At 37.1% G+C, this 24,820-nt stretch overlaps 1 protein-coding gene across 7 annotated transcripts in view; it reads left to right on the forward strand.

Moving 5' to 3' along the window:
* ROBO1 (roundabout guidance receptor 1) overlaps nt 1-24,820 on the forward strand; it is a 1,120,933-nt gene that overhangs the window by 1,072,436 nt on the left and 23,677 nt on the right. For 3 of the 7 annotated variants that reach the window (XM_077878763.1, XM_077878764.1, XM_077878767.1), the window contains 6 exons: nt 8-50; nt 6,234-6,388; nt 9,329-9,664; nt 11,542-11,649; nt 14,266-14,410; nt 17,748-17,996. In XM_077878763.1, coding sequence (XP_077734889.1) covers nt 8-50; nt 6,234-6,388; nt 9,329-9,664; nt 11,542-11,649; nt 14,266-14,410; nt 17,748-17,996 — 1,036 coding nt within the window. The remainder of the gene's footprint in view (nt 1-7; nt 51-6,233; nt 6,389-9,328; nt 9,665-11,541; nt 11,650-14,265; nt 14,411-17,747; nt 17,997-24,820) is intronic. The other 4 variants (XM_077878768.1, XM_077878769.1, XM_077878765.1 and 1 more) reach the window with 3 other exon arrangements.

A 24,820-nucleotide genomic window follows, 5' to 3' on the forward strand; every position in this document is an offset into this window, starting at 1 on the left:
ATTCTAGTAACTTATCAGAGAGGAGGTGAAGCTGTGAGCAGTGGAGGGAGGTAATTATCCTGCTTGTTTTGTAGATCCTAAAGGGAATTCCAGGTATCTCATCTTGTCTTCCTCAATGACATCACTCACTGTGCATAAAAGATTTAAGTTAAGGATGAAATTTGTTCAGATCTTTTAGAAATACTCCGTTTGGGCTGTACTGTGGAACTAGGCTTGTTTGTACACAGATGCCGCGGATTGAAGCTGTTGTGTCCTGGTGAATGAACACGAGAGGGCGCACTTTAACCGGGAAAGACAAACTTGCTGAATTAGCAGATGATTAAAAGGAGTTAAAGTAATTAAGCAATGGCATTTATGAAGATTAAGAAATATAGCTAGTTAACAGATACTATCAAAGAAAAAGTGTTCATTTGAAAAGCTGCTGAACACAGCATTTGCTCATAAGTTGTAGGTTAGGTTTGTTCTTGTGAATTCAACATAGTTCAGCTCTCCGTTTGTAGGGAAGTATGTTGAAATACAGGAAGAAACCTAGGTAGCTTGTTAATACAGAGCTTTTTTCTCTCTCTTTCTAATTAAAATGAACCTCAATCCTATATTTATTATTTTCTGTAATTATTATTCAGTGAACTTTAATGTATTCACAGAGAAATCACAAATTGATGTGACAGGCAGCTTAAGAGAGCTGAAAAAAAGTATATGTTATGAGAGCTAAGCTTCTGGAATTTCTATAATAAGATGATTTTTCCTCCAAACCAGCAACATCTAGCTTAAGGTAGAGGAACAAAAAACTTCCAATCAAAACCATTTTAGAATTCAAATTCGATTAATTTATTAAGTGTTCTGCTTTGCATGGTTGGATAGTATGCTTGCAACTGGAAAAGACAAAAATGAGTAAGGTATTATTTCTGAATCTAAGGAGCATACCATGTGGTGACACAATTACTGAATCTAGTATACAACAAAGAGTGATTTTAAAGAAGTGTTGACCACCTTTAACCAATGCTGTACCAATTTGGCAACAAGCACTAATCTCTTCTTCCTGGGTACTGGTGCTAGCTGACTGTTTTCATACCTGTGAAACAAAGCCAGCCCCCGAACGACCCAAAAGCTAGGGAGGTCTTCATAAGGAATAAATTCATTTGATTCAGAAATTAAACCAGAGCATGTTTATGCATCCAGGGGAATTCCATCTAAATTAGAGCCCAGATATTCATGAAACAGCCTCTGGCATAATAACATTCTCTCGTGAATAAATCTGGAATGCCTGATTATATAACCACCTCTCTACATGTGTATGTTCATGACTGTCGACTTCCACTTTCACCTTGATCAAAGCACATAAAATACTTGTTGAGCATCTTCTATATGTTCTGCACTAGCCTCCGTGGATGGGCACATGTACAGACTCTCTCTATCTCACATACACATGCACACATGTGCACACACACAAAATATCTGTGGTTTTGCTCTAAATGGATTTATAACCTAGATAAAGCAAATGATCATATCAAACCGAATGGAAGGAATCCATGGGTACCAAATGCAACTTTCTACAGCAAGACTGAAAAATTACAAACTAAACTATCTTCTGGAAAACTTTCAGTATTGCCATACAGAACTAACCTTCTTTTAAGGTTAAAAAGAGAATGACAGTGAAACGTACATATTTCAAATACCAAATAGAAAGATAATAGAAAGAAATAGAAAGAGGTCTCTCTTTAACCAAATGACAACAGATGCTGGCATATTACAGTGAAATAAAGATGGTCACAAGGACAGTTATATACATAATTTTAAATGTATTTATTCATCAGACATATTTACAGAATGTCTACCATGTTATGGGTGCCATTCTAGTTGCTTGGGATGCATCAGTGAGCAAGTCGATAAAAACTCCTGTCCTTGTGAACCTTACATTAAGTGCAGGAGATATAAGATAAATAATAAACATTAAAAAAGTCAACTCTAGCATCAGCAGTCGATGAGTGCTTTGGAATAAATAGAGCAGAATAAGAGGGATCAGGAGTGTTTCAGGAAGAAGTCTCATTTCTTAGCCACAGTATGTGTTTGGGTGGATTCCCAGGGGAGGGGGGAAGAGGAATCAGAGTGTGTGTGTGTGTGTGTGTGTCTGTGTGTGTATCTGTGTTCTGTGTATCTGTGGTTAGAGAAGGGGCAGTGACCTAACTCCTCCACTCACCTCTCATGTCCATCCCTTAAACTCTGGTTTCCCTTTGGCATTTCGACTCTGTGAATCCGCTTTGGCCCTCCCACCTCATTTGGCTGATGATACCGAAGTCATCATCTCAAGTCTTCCTTTCTTCTGTATCCATCCCTGCCTTGGTTGATTCTCCTTTCACCCCCTTCACTACCACAGTACTGTTTCCTGCCAAGCGCTCATGCTCTCCTGCCCTATCTGTTGCAGAAGCTCCCCACAGCCCTATCTTTATCTGCATTCATTAGCACTACTTCCTGTTAATTCCCTTTGGCCGTTGGAGCCTAGATGGTATTTTGAAATGCATATGGATCATGTCTCTGAGTAGCTCTAGATTCCATTTTTAATAGAACCCACCATGACTAAAATACCAAGTCCAAATTTAGCACAGCCCATAAAGCCAGCAACCTATAGGGTTTTGCAGGTCCATTTCCCATCTCTAAGTGTCATACCCTACATCCACAGTGTCAGCCCACCTGCCAGTCTCCAGTATAAGATTCTTCTATAGATCTGTATTCCGTCAACCCGGAATGTGCTCCCCTCTACCCCACCCCACCCCCGCCGCTGTCACTTTGCCGAGCTTCACCTGCTGTGTCTTCCATGAACTTTTAGTGCTGTGTAAATATCACAGTTAAAGCACCTAGCATAAGGTAATGCAATTATCTTTTGTTTATATCAGGTGTCAGGAAATTATGGCTCCTGGGCCAAGTCCAGTCTGCTGCCTGTCTTTTAAGAATACACCCAAACTTACTTGTTCACATATAGTCCATGACTGCTTTCCCACCACAATGGCAGAATTGAGTCATTGCAACAGAAAATATAATAAAGGAGAAGGCTGAGCCAGAAATCTTTTCTTGTGAATTTAGCCATTCCCAGAAAAGGGAAAATGAGGATTGTGGTAAGCAAAGAGACCTCTTCCCACCCTTGGAAAGGGCAAAGGGCTTGTGATATAACCCAGGGAAAGATTATGGAAGAAGTATTATGTAGCTGTTCCTACCCGTTTGTTTTCCATACCTCAGACATTCCAGGAACCTCTTCCAAAAGCACTACTTAAAATCCAAACTACAGCATAAACCTGGGAACAGCAGAGAAATCCTGAAGAAAGAAATAAGAAAATCAGGCCAGAGAGAATGCCAATAAATCATTTCCTCACAGTGGGAGGTGGTGACAAAGAAACAGCTCTCAGGCCTTGCTTCCCTCTAAAATCCTGGCCACTCTTAAATCTATCCCTTGCTCCTTCCTGGGCTTCAGAACCCTTTAAAGCAATGAATTAAAGGAAAGAGGAGACAGTCTACAGGCAAGCAACCTTTACTGCCAAGGCCCTCTTAACATTTTCTCCTGCTCTGCGACCCTCTAGTGTTTTACTTGGTGATTTAGAAATTCAGATAGGTTGGTTTTGTTTTGTTTTGTTTTGCCTTGCTTTGTTTGAATGAATGATTGGGGTATCTGGAATAAGTAGAGCAGAGGAAACGAAAGTAATTACTGCACAATTATTTAAATGTAGTGTCCATTTTTCCTTTGTGAGACAAATTTTATCCCCTTAATATGAACTGGAAGAAACGTTTGGTTATTATGAGCCCTCCTGACTTCTTTTCCCTGATAATATTGTCTTTTAAAACACAAGGAAGAAAGAAGCAAAACTCAGATATATAACATCTAATATTATATGTTAAAAAAATAGACATACATTAATTACCAGCACTGAGTTTTGCTTCTGCTTAATTTCTTAGTGTTGAACAGCTAAATCTCTGTCATGTGTACTAAAACCATCTTAAAGACAAAAAAAATAACCTATGAGATTGGTAGTTTAAAAAGTCCCTAACACCCTTATCAGGGTAGCTGCATATGACCCGAACTTCCTCAGAGACCTCTAAAATATACACATAACATCTTAAGCTTCATTATGGGTCGATAATCTGTGGTTCACCTTCTTCCCCAAATAATTAATATTACAAATACGAGTCTAAACCAAAGTCAGGATGTGAATTGTTAATCTTACTTCCTGTTGGAAATCACCCATACATATGGAAAGTTCTTTCAGCTTATGATATCAAAACATTCACTTTCAAAGTACCTTTCTGAGAGAATCATGGTAGCATAAATATATTGTCTATTCCTCTTGAAACGTGTAAGTCAGACTGAAAAATTTCCCCTTGACCCATGCTTTAGACCCATGATATCTCTACAGTGTCAAATATGGAAATATATTTTAATAGCTGCTACAGTGATAACACACTTGGTTTAAGTTCAAGTGAAAATACGGTAAGTAGAGCTAAAGATTACTAGAGGCAGAATTTCTATAACCAACATCTATTTCAAAGGCTCCAAATATCTGTGATACAGCTTGCATTTAAATGTTTTAAATTTCAAACATTGCAGCACAATCGCTCTTCAAAGCACGTTTTTATCAACAATATTAATAAGTTTGCTTAGTGTTGTCAGTGTTATTCTGAATTTCGAGACTGTAGACATTTCCCCCACTTTTTCTCTTATATGAATATTTGAGGACTTAAGGAAATTTTAGTACTCCCCAATTGGTAGGCTTATAGCATCCTGGATTCCAGTGAATTCTAGAGCCAGAGGACCTGGGCTTGAATCCCAGCCCTGTCATTCACTCACTTCATAGAACCATGAACATGTTTCTTAACCTTCTTGTCTGAGGGTCAGTTTCTTCATCTGTAAAATCTGGATAATAGTAGTAACTCTTTTGTCTAATTATTCTAAGAATTAAATGAGTTGATGCATGTAAAGAACTCAACAATATCTCACACGTTGTAAGCAAAAAGTAAATATTCATTTTTATTACAGATATATATACACATACGTACATCTACACATGTACAGAGACATATATATTATAAATCCCGATTCTTCCTTTGGAGTGAATCATTCTTCAAATAACCATCATTTGCATTATTTAGTTTCCTCAGTCAACTATCTGTTTGTCATGGAAACCTGGAGAGTGAAGAGTCAGGTTCTTGCTTCCTGGGTTAATGAGAAGCATGGATATTGTATTTTAATGAAGAAAATGGCGAAGGAAATCTTTGCAGAATCTGCAGTTCCAGTCTATATGTTGTGGCTCTGACAGCACACCATGCATCATCATCTCTTTTGCTAAATTATCAAATGGAGTCAGTGTTGAAAAAGTACATGAGGAATATCATTCTTAGACTCAAGTCTGTGTCTCTGGCACTAGTGGTCCCGGGTTCCCGCTAATAGCCATTGATGCACTTTGCATTCCCAACACAGAGTGAAAGAGCATTAACATGTGCTATGCCAAAAAAGACAGGAACACTAATATTTCTTATAGTGGACACTTTTGTTTTACCAGATTTAACTCAGTAGCTTTGTTTATGTAGGAATTTATGGCATTTTACATTGTCACCATCAGAAAGTGTTGACAAGCTCACAGAGCTGTGTACTGAAACATTGATGAGGCTCTCTGCAAATGTCAGAGAGCCCTAAACTCACTGTTTCTGACAAATGGTTTTGAAGGAAACTATGCAAAGATGCTTACTGTGAAGGTTCCATTGTCTGAGTAAAGGAGCTTGTTCCATTTTTTACTGAAGTCGTAAGAAGAATCATGATTTTTTAGTGTGTGTGAGTCAAAGACAAAAGAGTGTAAACTGTCTCAAATACGGTATTCTTTAAGCAACTAAAACACTAAAAAAAAAAAAAAAAAATAGGTCTCCGTATTCTTAGATTCCATGTTTGTTAGTCACTGTGATTAAAGTAGAGCATTGCATATGGTACTGTATTTCAAGTCTGAAGCCTGACCATGCCAGTTTACAATGCTATGGCCCTATAAACTGAGGGACATCCTCGAGACATCATATTCCATTATAGTTATCTTGTAAAGAAATAACTGTAAAATAAAAGGAATAGTACCATCATTCAGCATAGCTGACCCAGTTATTTGTAAGAACAGTGAGATGAATTTGTTGGAAGTCTGAATAGGAAATATTATTTGCTATTAATAAAACATGTGCTTATATATGTATATATATTATTTTTTCCTTAGGCCAGGACTTCTGAACATCAGCGAACCTGCCACACAGCCCTGGCTGGCAGACACGTGGCCCAATACTGGCAACAATCACAATGACTGCTCTATCAATTGCTGTACGGCAGGCAATGGTAACAGTGATAACAACCTGACCACCTACAGTCGCCCAGGTTAGAGATGCAGACACAGCTCCATAAGTCTAAGCACAAGGACTGGCCACAGGAGGATACATTTCTTCCCCTCCCCCTACATTGGAAAGGAAAATTTGGTCAACATTTTCATAAAATGTTGACTGTTGTCTAGCGAATTACCCCGATTCTATATTTTCTTCCACCAGAGTTTCCCAATATGCACTGGAAGGATGGAGAGTATGAACTCTAGAATAGATAGCAAACAAGGAAAAATGAAATTGTGCAAAGGCATTCATCTTTATGAGAATGTATGTATTTATAATTTATATTTGTAATTAAGTATTTTTAAGATTTAGGGAATAGAACAAATCAAAAAGTTCATAAATCTCTAGTTATAGTGAACAAAATTCTTTAATAGCAGTAACAAAAATAATAGCAACTGTACAACAGTAATAAAAAATTTGTAAATTGTGAATGAAAATTAACTGAAATTTCAAATCAAAGTTTTATCGTGTAGAAGTGAATCCCGAGATACCAGAAATATATATCTTGCAGGTGTGTATGCATACATTTATTTTATATTTTGTGTTTTTGGTTCAGAAATATGAGTGAGTAAATTATGTCGTTAAGATTTCATGCTAAAAACATTACATTAAAATATGGATGTAGAGCACAAAATATTGAAAGGAATAAACAGGAAATTACTCATGATTTCTTGCAAAAAAAAAGAAAACAGAATGAAAACCTTCAACATTTCCAATTGGGAAATATTAAAAGAATCATAAAGAATCAAAAGATATGAGTAGAGAAGTAAAATAACCCATGGAACTAAGAAAAAGAGAAATAGAAGATATGGGATCCCTGGGTGGCGCAGCAGTTTGGCGCCTGCCTTTGGCCCAGGGCCTGATCCTGGAGACCCGGGATCGAATCCCACATCGGGCTCCCAGTGCATGGAGCCTGCTTCTCCCTCTGCCTGTGTCTCTGCCTCTCTCTCTCTCTCTGTGTGTATGACTATCATGAATTAATAAAAAAAAAAAAAGAAAGAAAGAAATAGAAGATAGCATTTAAGTGAAGATGTTGTGTGTCTTCACTAAAAAACAAATCATAAAGCAGTCTGTATGTCTAGCCTTAAAACAAGTCCAGAGTCTCCATTGAATATGGATATAGATATGGGTGTGACATATCCATGTGAGTACACCCCTGTTCTCCAGAGGTCCATGGGGTTTTTTTTTTTGTGTGTGTGTTGTTTTTTTTTTTTTTTAAGATTTTATTTGTTTATTCATGAGAGACACAGAGAGAGAGAGAGGCAGAGACACAGGCAGAGGGAGAAGCAGCTCATGCGGGGGAGCCCAATGTGGGACTCAATCCCCGTCTCCAGGATCACGCCCTGGCCTGAAGGCAGGCCCTCAACCGCTGAGCCACCCAGATGTCCCAAAGGTCAATGTTCTAGTTGTATAGATAGGTGCTTACATGATAGCGAATTAAAAAAAAAAAAAAGACTGTTGAGCTCTATAGGAGACAAAAGGTGACAATACCCACTTTAATATGTAGAGCTGTGTCATCTAATATGATAGCCTCTGGCTACAGGTGGCTATTTACATTTACATTAAACAAAAGACAATTTAAAATTCAGTTCCTTGTTTGCACTAGCCACATTTCAAGTGTTCAGGAGCTACCAGACACAGGTGGATAATGCAGAATAGAACGTGTCCATCATCTCATAAAATTCTATGGAATCCCACTCATTTAGAAAAATTGGTGAAGAAAAATGAAATTGACAAAACCACATGGCCTTTAATAATATTTCTTAACCACTGTTAAATTATTTAAATTATTAAAGGCCAGGTGAGTCATATTCCCATTCCCTGTTCATTTATTGTTAAAATGCAGAGTAATTGAGTTCAGTATTACAGAGAAGTTGCATATTTCTCTTAAGATTATATTCACATTTATGCCTTTAGTAGCAACCATGTTAATTTTTCATCAAGATATCCAGCTGAAAAACCAGACTTCAAGGTGAGCTGTTAATGTGGGTGCCACTATGAACTACATGAATAAAATAATGGTATTTTAGCCATTGTAACTTGACAAATTTTTTTATTTAAAAAAGTTTTAATTTTAAATTATAATTTTAGTTCTTCCTGATATTTTAATATTTTTAACTGCAGGTTTTAAATATTTCTATTTAATTTTAAATATTCCATCAGTTATTTCTTTCTCTAATACTTCAATGAAGAGCAAATTAAAGGGAAATTGAAATAGTAGACAAATTAGATATTATTTCAGGCTTTCTTTGATTAAATTACTCAGGCTACTTACAATTCATTTCATCATCATTATTTTCATTTTATACTTCTTGGGGTGTCTTTATGAAACCATGAAAGAATGATTATATAACATCCTCCCCTGATAATGATTATCCTACATGACCAAGGAAAAATCTGATAAAATTATCCTAAACACTATTTACTGTCCTTTTAACCTCTGTTCCTCATGTCTTTTGAGTAGATTACTTTATCAAATATTAAAATCTCAAGTTCTTTGATGTGTAGGAAGAGTTTGTTTTTTTTTTCCCCTTCAGTTTGGATTCTCAATATTTATGGTTTGTTCTTTTGCTCCAACAACTAACTAGTAGCTTCAGATAGGTCAGTAATGCCAGGCTAGAAAAATATCAATTTGGCAATGTATATTATATAAGTGAAATTCCTATTAATGGGGTTGTTAAAGGAAAATCCTCTTAAATTCAAGTTCAAAATTAGTCTCTATATAATTTCTCTATGTCCTCTCTCATTTCCTCACTTTTGAACTCCCTTCTTTAGAAAATACATATGAATACTTAGCCCTTTTTACTGATCATATTTAAGCCCATTTTTACCTTACATAACAATTTTATTGTGACTCACGAAGCTACTTACAAAGAAATTGAAAACGAATAACCATGCAGAATGACTTTTTCCTTTTCCTCTCCGTTGCACGTAGCCGATTGTATAGCAAATTATAACAACCAACTGGATAACAAACAAACAAATCTGATGCTCCCTGAGTCAACTGTTTATGGTGATGTGGACCTTAGTAACAAAATCAATGAGATGAAAACCTTCAATAGCCCAAATCTGAAGGATGGGCGTTTTGTCAATCCATCAGGGCAGCCCACTCCTTATGCCACCACCCAGCTCATCCAGTCAAACCTCAGCAACAACATGAACAATGGCAGCGGGGACTCCAGCGAGAAGCACTGGAAACCTCCCGGCCAGCAGAAACAAGAAGTGCCACCAGTTCAGTATAACATCATGGAGCAAAACAAACTGAACAAAGGTGAAGAGCTTTGCCTTTATTCCCATCCTTTTCTGTATCGGTACCCTTAACCTTTCAGCCCTACACGTCCAAACTTCCCTGGAATGAGCAAATGAAATCTTTCTTTTGTTACTCACGTTTCCTTATTTCTTTGTTTTCGAAATTTCCAGTGTCAAAGAGTTAATTAGCACAACAATAACCTTGGAAAATTGATTTTATAATAATATATAACTATTTTCAAATGGTTCTGAGATTCATTTAAATTTAATCGTAGGTGAGGGATTGCTTAGCACAATCTTTTATTCATAAGGCAGATGTACAACCGTCACAATACCTCACATTTTAAATAAATAGACTATCCCTTTCTTTCCACTCGAGAATGGAAGGTAATTGCTTCTACATGGTCATATAAACGAATGGCGGTTTTATATCAGACTGAGGAAAAATAATGAAATTAAGCTTGAACTGGAGAAGTGGTTCAATTGGTTGTATTTCTCCTACCTCATGCGGTCACTAAGACTGCTGCGATGTGTGATTTTTAGAACCTAATTTTTTTGGTTGACTTGATTGAAGTCTGTCAGGCTAGAACCTACAGGAAATTTAGTGTTAACTGGTAGCAGTGAAATAGTATTTTGTAGCCTAAGGGGAATGTTTCTCTATTATAATATGTGTGAGTTGGAAGAGGTAAGTATTTGATTTTTTTTTTTTTTTTTTGTATTTGATTTTTTTGTAGCCCTTTAGGCTACTGTTTGAATAACATTATTTGCAAAGTTATACCTGTTGGGAAAAAAAAAAAAAAAAAGCATCCTCTAATATGAATAGATCAGGGCAACTTTGCATGAGTGTCCAGGTAAATGACACATATTATTGTAGATAACTAGAGACATAGATTTATTTTCTTTAGGCTTGAGTTATGACCATTCTCCTCAGAAATAAAATGTACTACAATTGGAGATTACAAAAAGGTAACTGACAAACATCCCATTTGATTAAGTTAGTGGTATATTTTTGATTTAACAATATAGTCATCCTGCTTTTTTCTAAGTTTGAGAAAATACTTGATTAGCATAAAACCCAGTTCAGTATATGTTTGTTAAGACTCTTGCACAAGTTTGTAACAAAGGCTGACAATGATGAGGAGGACAGTTTCTACAATCCTATAGTTTACAGTAGGAATTCCAACTGTTGTTATGTTATTCCTCCTTAGTATATGGCTCTACTGTGGTCTTTGGGAAGTTCTGACAGTCCTCTGCACAAATATTTCAGGGATCTTATTGTTTATACTGCTTGTAACAGACTTGGCATATCAACTGTAATAAAGACTTGGAATGCCACTAAACTGATGGATTATTACCCATTACATTCCAGTAGCAAGTTTATCATTTGGATTTTTACCTTTGCCTGAGTAAGCAGAAGCATTTCCATGGCAGATTGAGATACTTTGTTTTCTTATCATGGATATGTTTTTTATTAGATATAATCTTGCTGACAAGCTTCAGGGCTTTTTATTATTTTTTAATGATTTGCAGACATCATACTTCCCTGATTTCTTATGGTTAAAATTATTTTGTTGTTACATTTTTAAAGTTAAGAAGTCAAGCAATTCTGATTTCTGCCTTAGCTGATTTGTAAATATTTTAAAGAGAAGAAATAGTCCCTCATGTGGTTTGTACATATCTATATTAGTCTGATTTATACAAAAGAGATGATGCAAAGAATTTGTATTTTATAAATCTTAAGGAAGGCATGCTTATCTTTTCTTGACTTTTCCTCCTTTACACCTTCCATATATCTTAGCAAGTGATCAACATGGTAACTTAAAAGCTTAATTGCTGGTAAAGGATTAAGGCATCAAAGAGAAAATAAAAGTGTTTTTTTTTTCCATCTGAAATATCTAGATTATCGAGCAAATGACACAGTTCCTCCAACTATCCCATACAACCAATCATATGACCAGAATACAGGAGGATCCTACAACAGTTCAGACCGGGGCAGTAGTACATCTGGTAAGTATGAAGAAACCAAAGAGAAAGTCAGTCTCTCCTTTAGAAAGATGATATATTCCAGAATTACAAATTGAATGCTAATGAACTAATGTACACATATGACATGTGTAAGCCCTTTATATAATTTGAATTTTTTCCAGTTGTGGGTCTTATCTCTGCAATTTGAGAGACAGTCCACTCACTAAACTATTTTATGTTCTGTTTAGTAACGAAGATTAAAGATCCTATTCCCCGCCTTGCTAATGAACTTTTACAAAGCCAGAAGTATGGCCTAGACTTTAAAAGGCAGTTGAAACTTCTTTTTTGCCCTTGGCCAAAATAAAAGTAAAAACATTGGGCGTGTAGTTAATCTGCTAAATTTGTTACCATTTGACACAGGCTATAAAAGACATAAAATCTGAGTGCACTTGAGCAGAATCACAAGCCTAAGAGACAATAACCTGAGATCTAGAGACAATAGGAACCTGCCTCAGTTTGTAATCTCTCTACTCTCCTTCAGTTCTTGTCCTAAACCTCATGAAGTAACCTCCCAATGTGAGTTTGTAAGTGCCTTCGAATCCACAATGAGTCCTCTTCCCTGTGGTCTTCATGCTGTTGCAGCTGTTTGCCACCTGTTTTCCTGATAGAGGCTGCAGATGGGAGTTCACTGGTACTTAAGTCCTGTTTTTCTAATTAAAGGCGGTTCATTATTCGAACTAACATGTGGCGAGTCACACCACAATGAGAACAGACCCAATTGATCTTGACTCTGGTATGTTTCTCCAGGAGAGGGTAGAAATATCACCTCTGGATACCTGGATTGAAGTTGTTACTTGGTGCTTTCAGCCAGTGTCTCTACTCCTTCTGTATGGAACATGGCATTTGCATTTTATCATCTTCCCTTGACTAAGGCATGCTGATTTGGCATTTTCAAGCTTACATTTTATACTGATTGAAACTATTCCTATTGGAATTAAAGGAGTTTAGAAAAGGCTCTTTATCTTTTTAGATCTTTTCTTATTCTACTATATGTTGTTTGATTTTTTTTTTTTTTTAACCATGAAACTCTTACTAAGGACTTTTGTTTTAAGTAAGGAAACCCTGAAGTTACAGGAATTCTTTTAAAGATCTACTCTTGGGAAAACTATAAAAAATATGTTAATGTTTGATATGCCATTTCGTCTTTGAATTCTGAGCCACTTAGAAAATCGTATCTTAACGTGGAAAATGAGTCTATGGTTCTTGTGATTAAAATGATTCTGTATTATTAATTTTAAATTGACTTTTCCATTCCTCAGCTTAGAGACCTAGATCTTGATGTTCTGCTATTTATTATTTGGCATCCTGTGAAAAAAAGATATAAAAATGTATAGTCTAGGGTTAATTAGGAGAAAGAATGAAGCAAGCAAATGATGTGTAGCAGAGATTTGTAATGTTAGGCCTCTTGGGACAGATGGAGTTGTTAGATCTCTGCCAAGAAATCAAGAGAAAGGTGCTAAAGTATGGCCAGGTGCATTATAATTGCAGAGCCTTTCCAATATAGGACAACTGAGTAAAGGAAGAAAAAATGGAGACATACAGGTAGAGGCCTGAGAATCATAATTTATTACTAATAGCCAGTCCCTTGGCCCATGTTTGGTGTAGTAACATACCAGTTCAAGAACATTTGGCTTAACAAACACTGGGATTGGGGTGAAAATTCATAAGTGCCTTAAAAAATGAATAAATAAAGGGACATTGAATATACCAAGACCTGTTTCATGCACCAGGTACTTTGGAGCTGTTTCAGAGAGGTTAAAAATAAAAAGACCTATAATTTCCATAAGAATCTAAAATGTATCATATTGGAGGAGGGCAATAAAGGTTGTTTTATCCCCAAATATCTTTTGACCCCAAATTATTTAAAAATGACTACCCTAAAATGTGCAGTTACCTATGTTTAAAGAATATGCCAAATCTAAATCCGAACATTATGGCACTTGAATAATTGGGTTATTTCCAACTACAAAAAATGTTCAAGCAACATCATTTTACAATAAGCCATAATTTTGTAGAAACTGGGATTAAAAACACTTCTATCCCTTTTAGAAAATAATTTCTCTGCTTCTTTTGTTGTTAGTTATATTAGTTCTTCCAGCAATAATTTTCATCTGCACCTGCCTTTCTGATGAAAACTAGTAATTTCATTGTGCCTAAAACATTTCAATGGACAAGTACAAATTATATATATTCAGTGATTTAATGCAACAGTGAAACTCTAATAGATCGTATCTGTATCATATTGTATTTTAGGTTCCAGCAATTAAATAATAGAAAGGCACTTCAGAAAATATGTCTACAGCTCATTTGTTTTAGGTGATAATCCATAATGCAATTAATTGCTGTAAGAAGATCACTATTAATGATATGACTTGTAAAATTCATTTGCGGTTTTATTGCTTTTTCACTATTTATTTTGGAGTTAAACTTGGGCAATACGTTGCATCTTCTATTGTACAAAGTTCTGTTAAGATTAATGAAGAAAAGTGTATTTATCTGCTTATGCATATATGAATTATACAATCATAGTTACAGGAAATAAATCACCTGTGGATAACAGGAAAATCTTAAGAGACTTGGATTTTATTTATTTTCAAGGGAGTCAAGGGCACAAGAAAGGGGCACGGACACCCAAAGTACCAAAACAAGGTGGCATGAACTGGGCAGACCTGCTTCCTCCTCCCCCAGCGCATCCTCCTCCTCATAGCAATAGTGAAGAGTACAATATTTCTGTAGATGAAAGGTAAGAAGAATTTCATAACAGATGTAAGTGGAATAGTATGTTTCCTTAAACCCATATTAAGTAGTCATTAAACTAGATCACCAAGTGGGGAGACATTCCTAAGGTCTATAAACATTTGTCTCTGAAAAAAACCAGTATTGCTCTGTCAGAAGGACTTGAAAAACATCCTCAGCACTGCTAAAAAAAAAAAAAGAAAGAAAGAAAGAAAAAAAGGAAAAAGAATTTGTGCCTTTGAAGCTGCTTTTGGAACTAAGAATTATGAATCATGAACACATACATACACAATTTACTTATATTTTTACATTATCTACATGTAATTGACATATAATCATCAATATATCAATCTATACAAGATCACATATATATCATGATATATAATCATACATATACATGATTTTAGATTCACAAATATCAGAATTTCTGTCGCATATTCTTGTATTTTCATAAAACAAATGTGTGAATTTATACCACAGCTAAGGTATCTTGAAAACTTTTGTTTGGGGACACCTGGGTGGCTCAGTCAGTTAAGTGTCTGCCTTTGGCTCAGGTCATAATCTCAGGGCCCAGGATCAAGCCCTACATCAGGCTCCCTGCTCAGCGGAGACCCTGCTTTTCCCTTTGCCCTTCCCTCAGCGTGTGCTCGCTCTGTCTCTCTCTTTCTCTGTCATTCTTGCTCACTCTCTCAAATAAATAAAATCTTTAAAAATGTTTGAAAAAAAACCTTTTGTTTGTTCTTAGGTATTATCACACTATACTGAAAACTGTGGGACTTTAAACTCACTGACTTGTCTCTCACACGGATTCAAAAGTGTAAATAACCACATGATAGCAATAAGAAAGTTAGGGTATTACACCCTCACTCCACATTCTGTAGAACTGAACATAATACCTTCCAACAAAGCAAAACAGATGCTTCACTGGTATGATCAATGGAGGAGAACTCACTTGACATAGAGAATTAACAACAAGAATATGGAATCCCACCTAAAAAATGCAGTCTTTTTTTAGTGACTATTGTAAAAATAAAGACATTGTTTCATTCTCCATAAGTTTCAAGTATGCCAGGAAACAAAGCTCTGTACCTTTGTTTTTCCAGGCATTTAATTAGTGAATACTGAGCCATTACTCCTCAGGGAAACACAGGAAAAGGTTCCTGCAAGTCTCTGGTCACACGTTATTGTCATCTGATCCATGCATAATCTTGTTTTATGTGTGTTTTTGTTTCAGGGCACCTTATGTAGTATGAATTGTTGATTCGTTTACATTGGACTCACAGCTAATAGTGCCTGCCATAGGTCACTCCCGAGCAAATCTATCTAATGTATATATTTTGTCTATTAGGTCATTTTTAAGATTTTTTTAAATTTTTTATTCATTCATGATAGACATAGAGAGAGAAAGAGAGAGAGAGAGAGAGAGGCAGAGACACAGGCAGAGGGAGAAGCAGGCTCCATGCCGGGAGCCCCACAAGGGACCGATCCAGGATCCTGCCCTGGGCCAAAGGCAGGCGCTAAACTGCTGAGCCACCCAGGGATCCCCTATTAGGGCATGTTATAACCTTTTTTGCATTTAAAAACACTAGATCACCATAAAGCACTACACTTGGGGGTTACTTTAAACAGGGAAATTATCAATATAAAGACAAAAATTGAGAATAGTGTGGCACTGGTTAGTCTGAAGAAAGGACACTCGTTTACAATATAAAAGCTCAAACAAAAAGGTAGAGTGACTCAAATTTTTCACGACTGTTAGCTTTAGGGTTACAAATAAATTTTAGCAAGCAAGTGAATTTGTAAGTATAAAATCTGCAAAAATTGAGAATTGACTATATTTTTTAAAAAATTCCTTTTCTAGGTTCTATTTAACAACATTTATGCTATTTTTGCCTGCCAGAAGAGGGATTAAAAGGAAATAAGTGGGTATAGTTTTTTAAAAGCCTACAGGAGATGCAACTGTGGCCCAAAGGGAGAGACTGATTCTAAGTGGGAAGAATGAAAGTTTCTTAATATATTGGCTTTAATTCTTGACTTTGACAAATGTTATGGTCCTCAATCAAGAGGAGGGGTTTTATGAACATTGTGACCACACAGGGATGTAGCCTCCCAGAGGACTGGGATGAATCAGTGGGAGGGAAGGAGAGAAGCTGGGAAGCCAAGTATGAGCCAGATTATACAGGTACTTGGATGTCTTGTTTAGGTATTTGTATTTTTTTTTCTAGCCAGTTAGAGAGCCTATTTATTACTTGGCAGCAAACGAATGATCTGAGAGAAGTGCGTATTACAATAAAGTAATTTTGATAGCAATGTGAGGATTCAGAGGAGTAGAATGACTGGAGACAAAAAGATCAGTTAAAAGGTTATTGCAGTAGCACATACAACAGATTTTAGAAAGGTGATGGACTTGAGAGATTTTCAGAGAGGAAACAGAGATGAACCAGGGAAGAGTTCAAGGGAGAGGAGAGAGGAGCAAGTCAAGATGACTATAAGATTCCTAGTTTGAAGGAGTGAACAAATTGCTGTTATTTTGAGACTGGAAACAGAAGAAGTATCAAAGAGAGGTAGTGTGATTTATAAAGTAAAGGAAGATACAAAGAAATCATGTTATATGAGCGTCAAGTTTCCTGAGTTCAGGTGAACAAGACAGGTGGAGAATGAGTGGAAAGAGAGGGGTAACATGAACACAGTTTATATAGTGCAGTAAATTACTGCCATTCAAATCAATAACCATCTGCCCTGCGGTGGGAGGAAAGAGAAAGGCATGAATGTTTCCCAGATCCTTCTATAGCTTCCACACATCTCTAGCAGAGGAGTAGTGGGGCATTTTATTGTTTATTGACTATTTTATTTATTGTGTTTTTTATTCAACATCCTAAATGCAAGCCAACTGCTTCATTTTGTGCTCAACCAAAGAAATAGTGATCTATTATAATTTAAGAGAAAAGGTGGATTTTCAAGAAAGGATTTTCAAGAGTAATTTTTCTCAGGAGTTTAGCATATCATCTCTGGTCATCTGTAGGACCATCCCTATGTCGTCTTTTAGAGGGCTAGACTATATATAACACATGTAGGAAGTACTAAGTTAAACTGCATTAAACAGATTTCTTTATTGCATGACTTCTCAGAGCCTACAATATGCTAATGTAATAACTCAGAGAAAAAATACTACATCTAGTGCTCACAAACCTTTGTGATAGCTATTTTTTTTAATGATACCACCTAAACGTGGCTTAGAAAATTCAGATTAAGAAAACCATTCAAAGCCGATACTCCATGAACTAGACAACTAGTTTCTTTGAATAACCTGAAGTAAATTGAAGTGTGCTTATAATTTGTTTTAGCTATGACCAAGAAATGCCATGTCCCGTGCCACCAGCAAGGATGTATTTGCAACAGAATGAACTAGAAGAGGAGGAAGATGAGCGAGGCCCCACTCCCCCTGTGCGGGGAGCAGCTTCTTCTCCAGCTGCTGTGTCTTATAGCCATCAGTCCACTGCTACTCTGACCCCCTCCCCACAAGAAGAACTCCAGCCCATGTTGCAGGACTGCCCGGAGGAGATTGGCCACATGCAGCACCAACCCGATAGGAGGTACATTGTCACTAGCCTTTTGCTGACAAATGAGATAATTTCCACTCTTAAGTGGCATTTGTAGAATGCTATTATATGAGCTAATTTTCATGTCACGTAGCCTTTTTTCCAGTATCATCATGCAGTAAGCCTCAGTAATTAACATATCAAGTAATACTGTTGACCAGAACATTAGATTAATTGATCCCAGTGAACTTGCAACCATAAAATAATGTGCATTAATACTCACCCACTTATGATAATTGCATTCATAAACACATGGAGATCATGTAGTAAGTATATGAATTGCTACTCCTGTAACATTTTATTGATGACGCCTTGTTTTTGCATTTTAGTTTTCCTTATGTGTGGGTAAGTCACTGCTTTGGTCTGTGGAAAACAGATTTTCTCCTGTCTTTTTAAATTAAGTCTGCAGTATGATTTCTTCCCATAGCTGTTATGTTGCAAAAGAATGAGTTTGGCATATTTATTTCACTTTGATCTCAGGTACCTTAATTTTGGTTGAGATATTAGGTCAGAGTTCTTTCATCCAGTTTACTAAATATGTGTGTGTGTGTGTGTGTGTGTGTGTAACCAAAAATTGAGTATTGCCAACCAATACATTTTTGTTATGTACAAATAAATACTTCACTTGTCATTTCTACCACATAAAAGCTGTTATTGCCTCATGTTAGCTCCTCTCTCATTGTTGATGATTTTGTTTGTACTATTTCATTACCACTGACAGATTATATTTCACATATATACATATGCAAAACTTTCTGTATTCTTAATATCATTTGAAACCAAGTATGTTATTTGTCTCGGAAGATTATCCTTCAACTTTCTTGAATGAATAACATATTCTGATTTATACTGCTTGAATCCTGTAGATTAAAATAGAACTTGCAATGTTTATTAATTATTCTATCAGTAAGAGGTCCTTATCAAATTCAAATCATATACTCTTTAAAATGAAGGAGGTAGTTAAGCCTTATTCTGTGGGATGAGGGAGAATTTGGATTGCAATACATTAATCTTTTTTTTTTTTTAAAGATTGTATTTATACATTTAACAGAGAGAAAGAAAGCAGACAAGCAGAGGAAGCTGTAGAGGGAGCGGGAGAAACAGGCTCCCCACTAAGCAGAGCCCGATGCAGGGCTTGATCCCAGGACCCTGGGATCATGACCGGAGCTGAAGGCAGACACTCAACCAACTGAGCCACCCAGGTGCCCCTGCCATATATTTATTTATCTCTAAGAGTGTTAACCCATGAAATTTCATGGAGATTGAGAAAAATAAGGCATCTACTTCTTTTCCCTATTAAGATCACAGACCATCTCAAAAAAAAAAAAAAAAAAAAGATCACAGACCATCTCTATGGCTCTTATTTGCAGCAAATGAAAGGATAATAGATAATAGTCTCTTATTCCTGAAATAAGTCAGCATTCTCCCTTCGTTGTCTCAGTACCTGTTTCCCCACCATTCCCCTCTATAAAATAAGTGGTACACTGTGGGGCATCTGGGCGGCTCAGTGATTGAGCGTCTGCCTTTGGCTCAGGTTATGATACCGGGGTCCTGGGATCGAGTTCTGCATCAGGCTCCCTGTGGGGAACCTACTTCTCCCTCTGCCTGTGTCTCTGCCTCTCTCTGTGTGGCTCTCATGAATAAATAAAAAAAAAACCTTTTTTAAAAAGTGGTACATAGTGTCTTCTTCCTGGCAGACCCCTTCTTCTGTGTTCCTCAGGTCATCCTTTCCACCTTCCTCAAATCAATCAAAATAAATTCACCTTTATCTATCCTGACTTTCCAGCCTTTTCCTCCTCATTCCATTCTTCTCTCTCTTCACTATTAATCCCACTGCTTATAAAGTTCCCCTTTCTTAGCCCCCCATTCTAGTTATCATGGCCCCCTTCTCCCCTAGTCCTCAGGGCTGTTTAATCAGCTCTCCCTTACTAATTCCCATTCGTGCCTCAGCCCCACTGCATTCTGACCCATACCATTTTGCTTCCATTAGTTTACTGAAAATCACCTCCTAATGATCAATCTAAAGATTTGTCCATCTTTTTCATATGTAAGCTTTCTGCAGTGTTGGCAATTTTATAAGTTGTTGTGGGAATAAAATGAGATAACGTATGAAAAAAAATGAGATAATGTATGTAAAGTATCTGAAGTAGGGTAAATATTCAACAAATACGATTTCCTACTCTCCTTACCTTTTTTTTTTCCTCCTCACCTTTATGCCCTCACCCCACTGTTTAATTTGACAATTACTTATATCCTGATGGATTTCGAATTTATTTAGCGAGGGATGCCTGGGTGGCTCAGCGGTTAAGCATCTGCCTTTACCCCAGGGCGTGACCTGGAATCCGGATTGAGTCCCGCATTGGGCTTCCTGCATGGAGCCTGCTTCTCCCTCTGCCTGTGTCTCTGCCCCCCCGCCCCCCCCCCGTGTCTCTCATGGATAAAAAATAATAATAAATATTAAAAAAATTTTATTTAGCCAGCTCACCCTTTTTCCTGAGCACCACAATATTATCACTTGACCTTCGCATACTACACTTGTTCAAAACCAGATTCTTCATCTTTGCCCTTGACCTTTCTTTCTTTCTTTTTTTTTTTTTTTTTTAAGTTTTATTTATTTATGATAGTCACAGAGAGAGAAAGAGAGGCAGAGACACAGGCAGAGGGAGAAGCAGGCTCCATGCACCGGGAGCCCGACGTGGGATTCGATCCCGGGCCTCCAGGATCGCGCCCTGGGCCAAAGGCAGGTGCCAAACCGCTGCGCCACCCAGGGATCCCTGCCCTTGACCTTTCAAACCTGTTTCATTTCCCCTTGTGTTGGCTCTCATGTTTAGAATCCTTAATCCTTATTTATTTTAACAATATATTAAAAATAAAATAGCCAGGGTGCCTGGGTGGCTCAATTGGTTAAGCATCTGACTTCAGCACAGGGCATGATTTCAAGGTCCTGGAATCAAGCCCCACGTGGTGGGGGGGCACTCAGTGGGGAGTCTGCTTTTCCCTCTACCTGCTTGTGCTCTCACTCTCTTTCCCTGTCTCTTTCGTAAGTGAATAAATAAAATATTTTAAAAATATGTAATAAAATCAGATAGCTAAAAATCATCTTAAAAAGTCATCTTACAATCAGCTGAATTATCCAATTGCTTGATTTCTTCTGGTATCTTCCTTCCATTCCCCAAATTCAATTATTCACAATCCCTTCATTTCTGACTTCAACAGATCTTTTGTTCTGGGTCCTTTGTTTCCATTCCTATAGCTGCAAAGGCAGGCCCTCCACCCCTAGCCCTTGCCATTCTGTCATCCTTGAACTGATCTCCACTTTTCCTCTGTTTCCCCCTTCCTGCCCACCCTCCACATTATCTTTCTTGACACACGAGTCTGGAAATGCTCCCCTTCATACATGGTGAGGTCCTGCCATTCAGCCCAATGCTTGAGGCCTTTCATGGTCCCTCCCAGTTTATTTACCTCTTCCCTTCCAGTCTCTGCATACACCTTCTTTTCTAATTACTTTGTTTGAAATTCCCTGACTTGGCCTTATATTCACCAACATCTGGTCAGTACTGCCACTTCCTGGCCCAGGGAGGGCTGCTCTGGAACTGGCATGGGGGCGCAGGACACTCTAGCCTCTCATGACCTTCCACCACATTTTCTGTGTCCTCCTTAGGAACACGTGTGTTAACAACATGCTGTTTCTTTGATTGCCGGGGCAAGTGCTTCTCATCCTTCCAGGCCCTGTTAAAATGCACTCCCTCTGTGAAAGTCTCATTCGATTGCCTGGCAAAATTCAACCAATTATTTCCTTTTCTCTTCACAATGGTCTTTTCACAGCTCTGCTAAGCACTCTAATCAGTTCTCATGTTGTATTAATGTTTGCTATTGGTATGTCTGTTTCCCTCTTTGAATTAAAAGCCCTTTGAGGGCAGAGCTCACATCTTACTCATGTCATTGAGGTTGCACAAAGCTTACCTCAGTAAGTGTTTGATGAAAGGAATTGGATACCACAGAATTAAGACACCCCTGCTGTTTTAGGGGAGTGAATACTTATATGAACTCAAAATGAATGCGTATAATTGGCAAATGCTCTGGTTACCTGTACTTAAAATCCTGTTTAATTATATACAGCCTTTTTTGAAATGATGATTTTCAGCCTATGAAGGTACTAGAAATTTATTTCCAGGATTGTTGCTGGAAATAACACTGGACACTTATAAGAAGTAAATGAAGTCCCTTAAATAACAACAAAAAAACTATTATTGTTCTTCTATGATGAAGGTATATCCTACATGTTCACTAAAAAAAATATTTGAAAATACAGATAAACAAAATAAAAGTACAAAAGTACCAATGATCCCTGTAGTCAGAAATAGTCACTGTTAAGACCTCAGTAAGGATCTTTTCAGTATATGCTCACATTGCTTTGAATTTGTGATATACCAATAAATTGTAACCTACTCTTTCCACTGAATCGTGTATTTTTCCATGTCAGTAACTTTTTATTTAGATATTTGTGTTGAACAAAAATATATTGTGATTCACTTAATTTCTTAATGTTGGACATTTAAATTATGTCTACATTTTTGATACTATATACAATGCTGTAATTCTTATCTCTAGTTAAGTCTTTCAGTGAAGCCTTTTCTCAAACCTTTGACCTATTCAGATGCCTGGCCCATCAGCAATGGCTTCTGTTTCTCATCATCCTGCCATGCCCCTAATGATGTACTCATTAAAGATAGATGGCTATTTCTCTACAGATTTCATTCGGAGCATCAGACTCTTATATCCAAGTACTCGTTTCTGTAGATTTCAGCTGCTTAAATATCACTCAGAACAATACACGTATCTCCAGCCATAAAGGCACTTTCCTACTTCCGACAGCCATTCTCTCTTGCCTGTATTACTGTAATGGTCCATAAGTGGTCTGGTTGCCTTTAGCCTTGCCCCTTCTTCAATCTAATCTTCCTGCTACAGACTGTGCAGAGGCATTTTTCCTAAAATGCAACACTGATCAAGGCTCTCCATTGCTTAAAATCTCTCAATGGCTTCCCATTTCCCTTAGAATAAAGGCAAGATTCCTTAATGTAGCAATCAAGGCCCTTTGTGATCTGACCCCTGCATGCCTTCCCATCCTTATTCATTGCCACTCACCTCTTTCTGTTCATGGTGCTTTCACTCTACATTTCTTCCAGTTCCTGGAATGGATACTTGATCACCCACCTTGAGATCTTTTCCCCATGCCATCCTATTTTCCTGGAACACCATTATCCCCTCTCTTTTTTTGGAACTAACACTTATGTATCTTTGAGGACCAAGGTGAAGTGATAGATACTCTCTGTAGAATCTTTTTCTGATGTCCCAATTCTGAGATAGGTGCTAATTCTATGTCTTCCTATTAACACCTTAGACATCCTCTGTTTATGGATACTGCATTATCATTGCACACTTGATTGTCTCCTTTACTGGATTATATAAGTCCCTTCAGGCAAGGAACAAATCTATTTTATTTAACTAAATTTCTAACATCATACTTGATCTCCTCTTTCTATGCTGCCCAATAAACTACTTTATTTTTTTTTTAAAGATTTTATTTATTTATTCATGAGAGACATACACAGAGAGAGGTAGAGGCACAGGCAGAGGGAGCAGGCTCCATGCAGGGAGCCTGACGTGGGACTTGATCCCGGGTCTCCAGGATCACTCCCTGGGTTGAAGGCAAGCACTCAACCACTGAGCCACCCAGGCATCCCCCAACAAACTACTTTATTTTTATTATTATTTTTTTTAACAAACTACTTTAAACAGTTACCTAAAACAACCATTTTCTTTTATTCACAGTTCCATGAATTGCGATTTCGAAAAGGATTCATCTGGGCAGTTAATCTCTGACCCACATCTAGTTTAGTTCATTTGGAAGATTTACTCTCACATTAGTTTCTTTACTCATGTGTCTAATATCTCAATACTCTGTGGTTTCTCTGTCTCCACATCAAGTGTCCTCCTCTAGGGTCTCTTCAATGCCCAGGTTTCTCATAACATGGGTATTATAGGGTAGTGGCACTTCTTAATGGCAGTAGGTTTCCAGGAAGACAGTAAGAGGAAGTTTCTAGGCCAGTTAAGAGCTACAACTCAGAACTGACACAGTGACCTTTTAGCCACATTCTGTTGGTCAGAGCAGTCATGGGGTCCACTGAGATTCGTATATAACTAAACTCCCTCTCTAGATGGGAGAGTGGCAATTTCTTATCCCAGAAGAGCTTTGGGATGAGAGATATTATCATGGACATCTTTGCAAAATATACTCTGCCATGGCCTGATAAATATTTAGCTTTATTATGTGTGCCTTCAAATCAAATCCTTTTATGACTTTAAGTATAAAGCATTCCTCAAGCTCATTTTTGCTTGTGATCCTGTGGTCTCAGAGCCTAGCTATCTCACCATAATAGGGGCAGAGTAAATGTGTAAAAAATGAATACTTTTTTTACTGTTGTGTTTACTGATTAAGGGCATAAATAAACACTGTGGTTTATATTAATAAGAAAATACTGAGCTAAAACTGTTATATATCTGCAATATTAAACATTTTAGACTTGCTTTAATATGGATATTGAAGTTTTGGCTTTCTAATGAGCTTCAAGATATTCTCTTTTTGTTTAAAACTAGATAAACTAGGTGACCAATGTAACAGGAATCCTTCTTCTCTTTGAACAATAACTGTGAAAATGATATAATTAAACCTATTTGCATATATTGTTTCAAAGTGTCTGGTACTATTGAGTTTCCTACAGTTGACATTTAGCAAAAACTTCTTGAAAAGTAAAAGT

This window comes from Canis aureus, chromosome 30, assembly GCF_053574225.1.
Source record: "Canis aureus isolate CA01 chromosome 30, VMU_Caureus_v.1.0, whole genome shotgun sequence".
NCBI classification, from domain to species: Eukaryota; Metazoa; Chordata; class Mammalia; order Carnivora; family Canidae; genus Canis; species Canis aureus.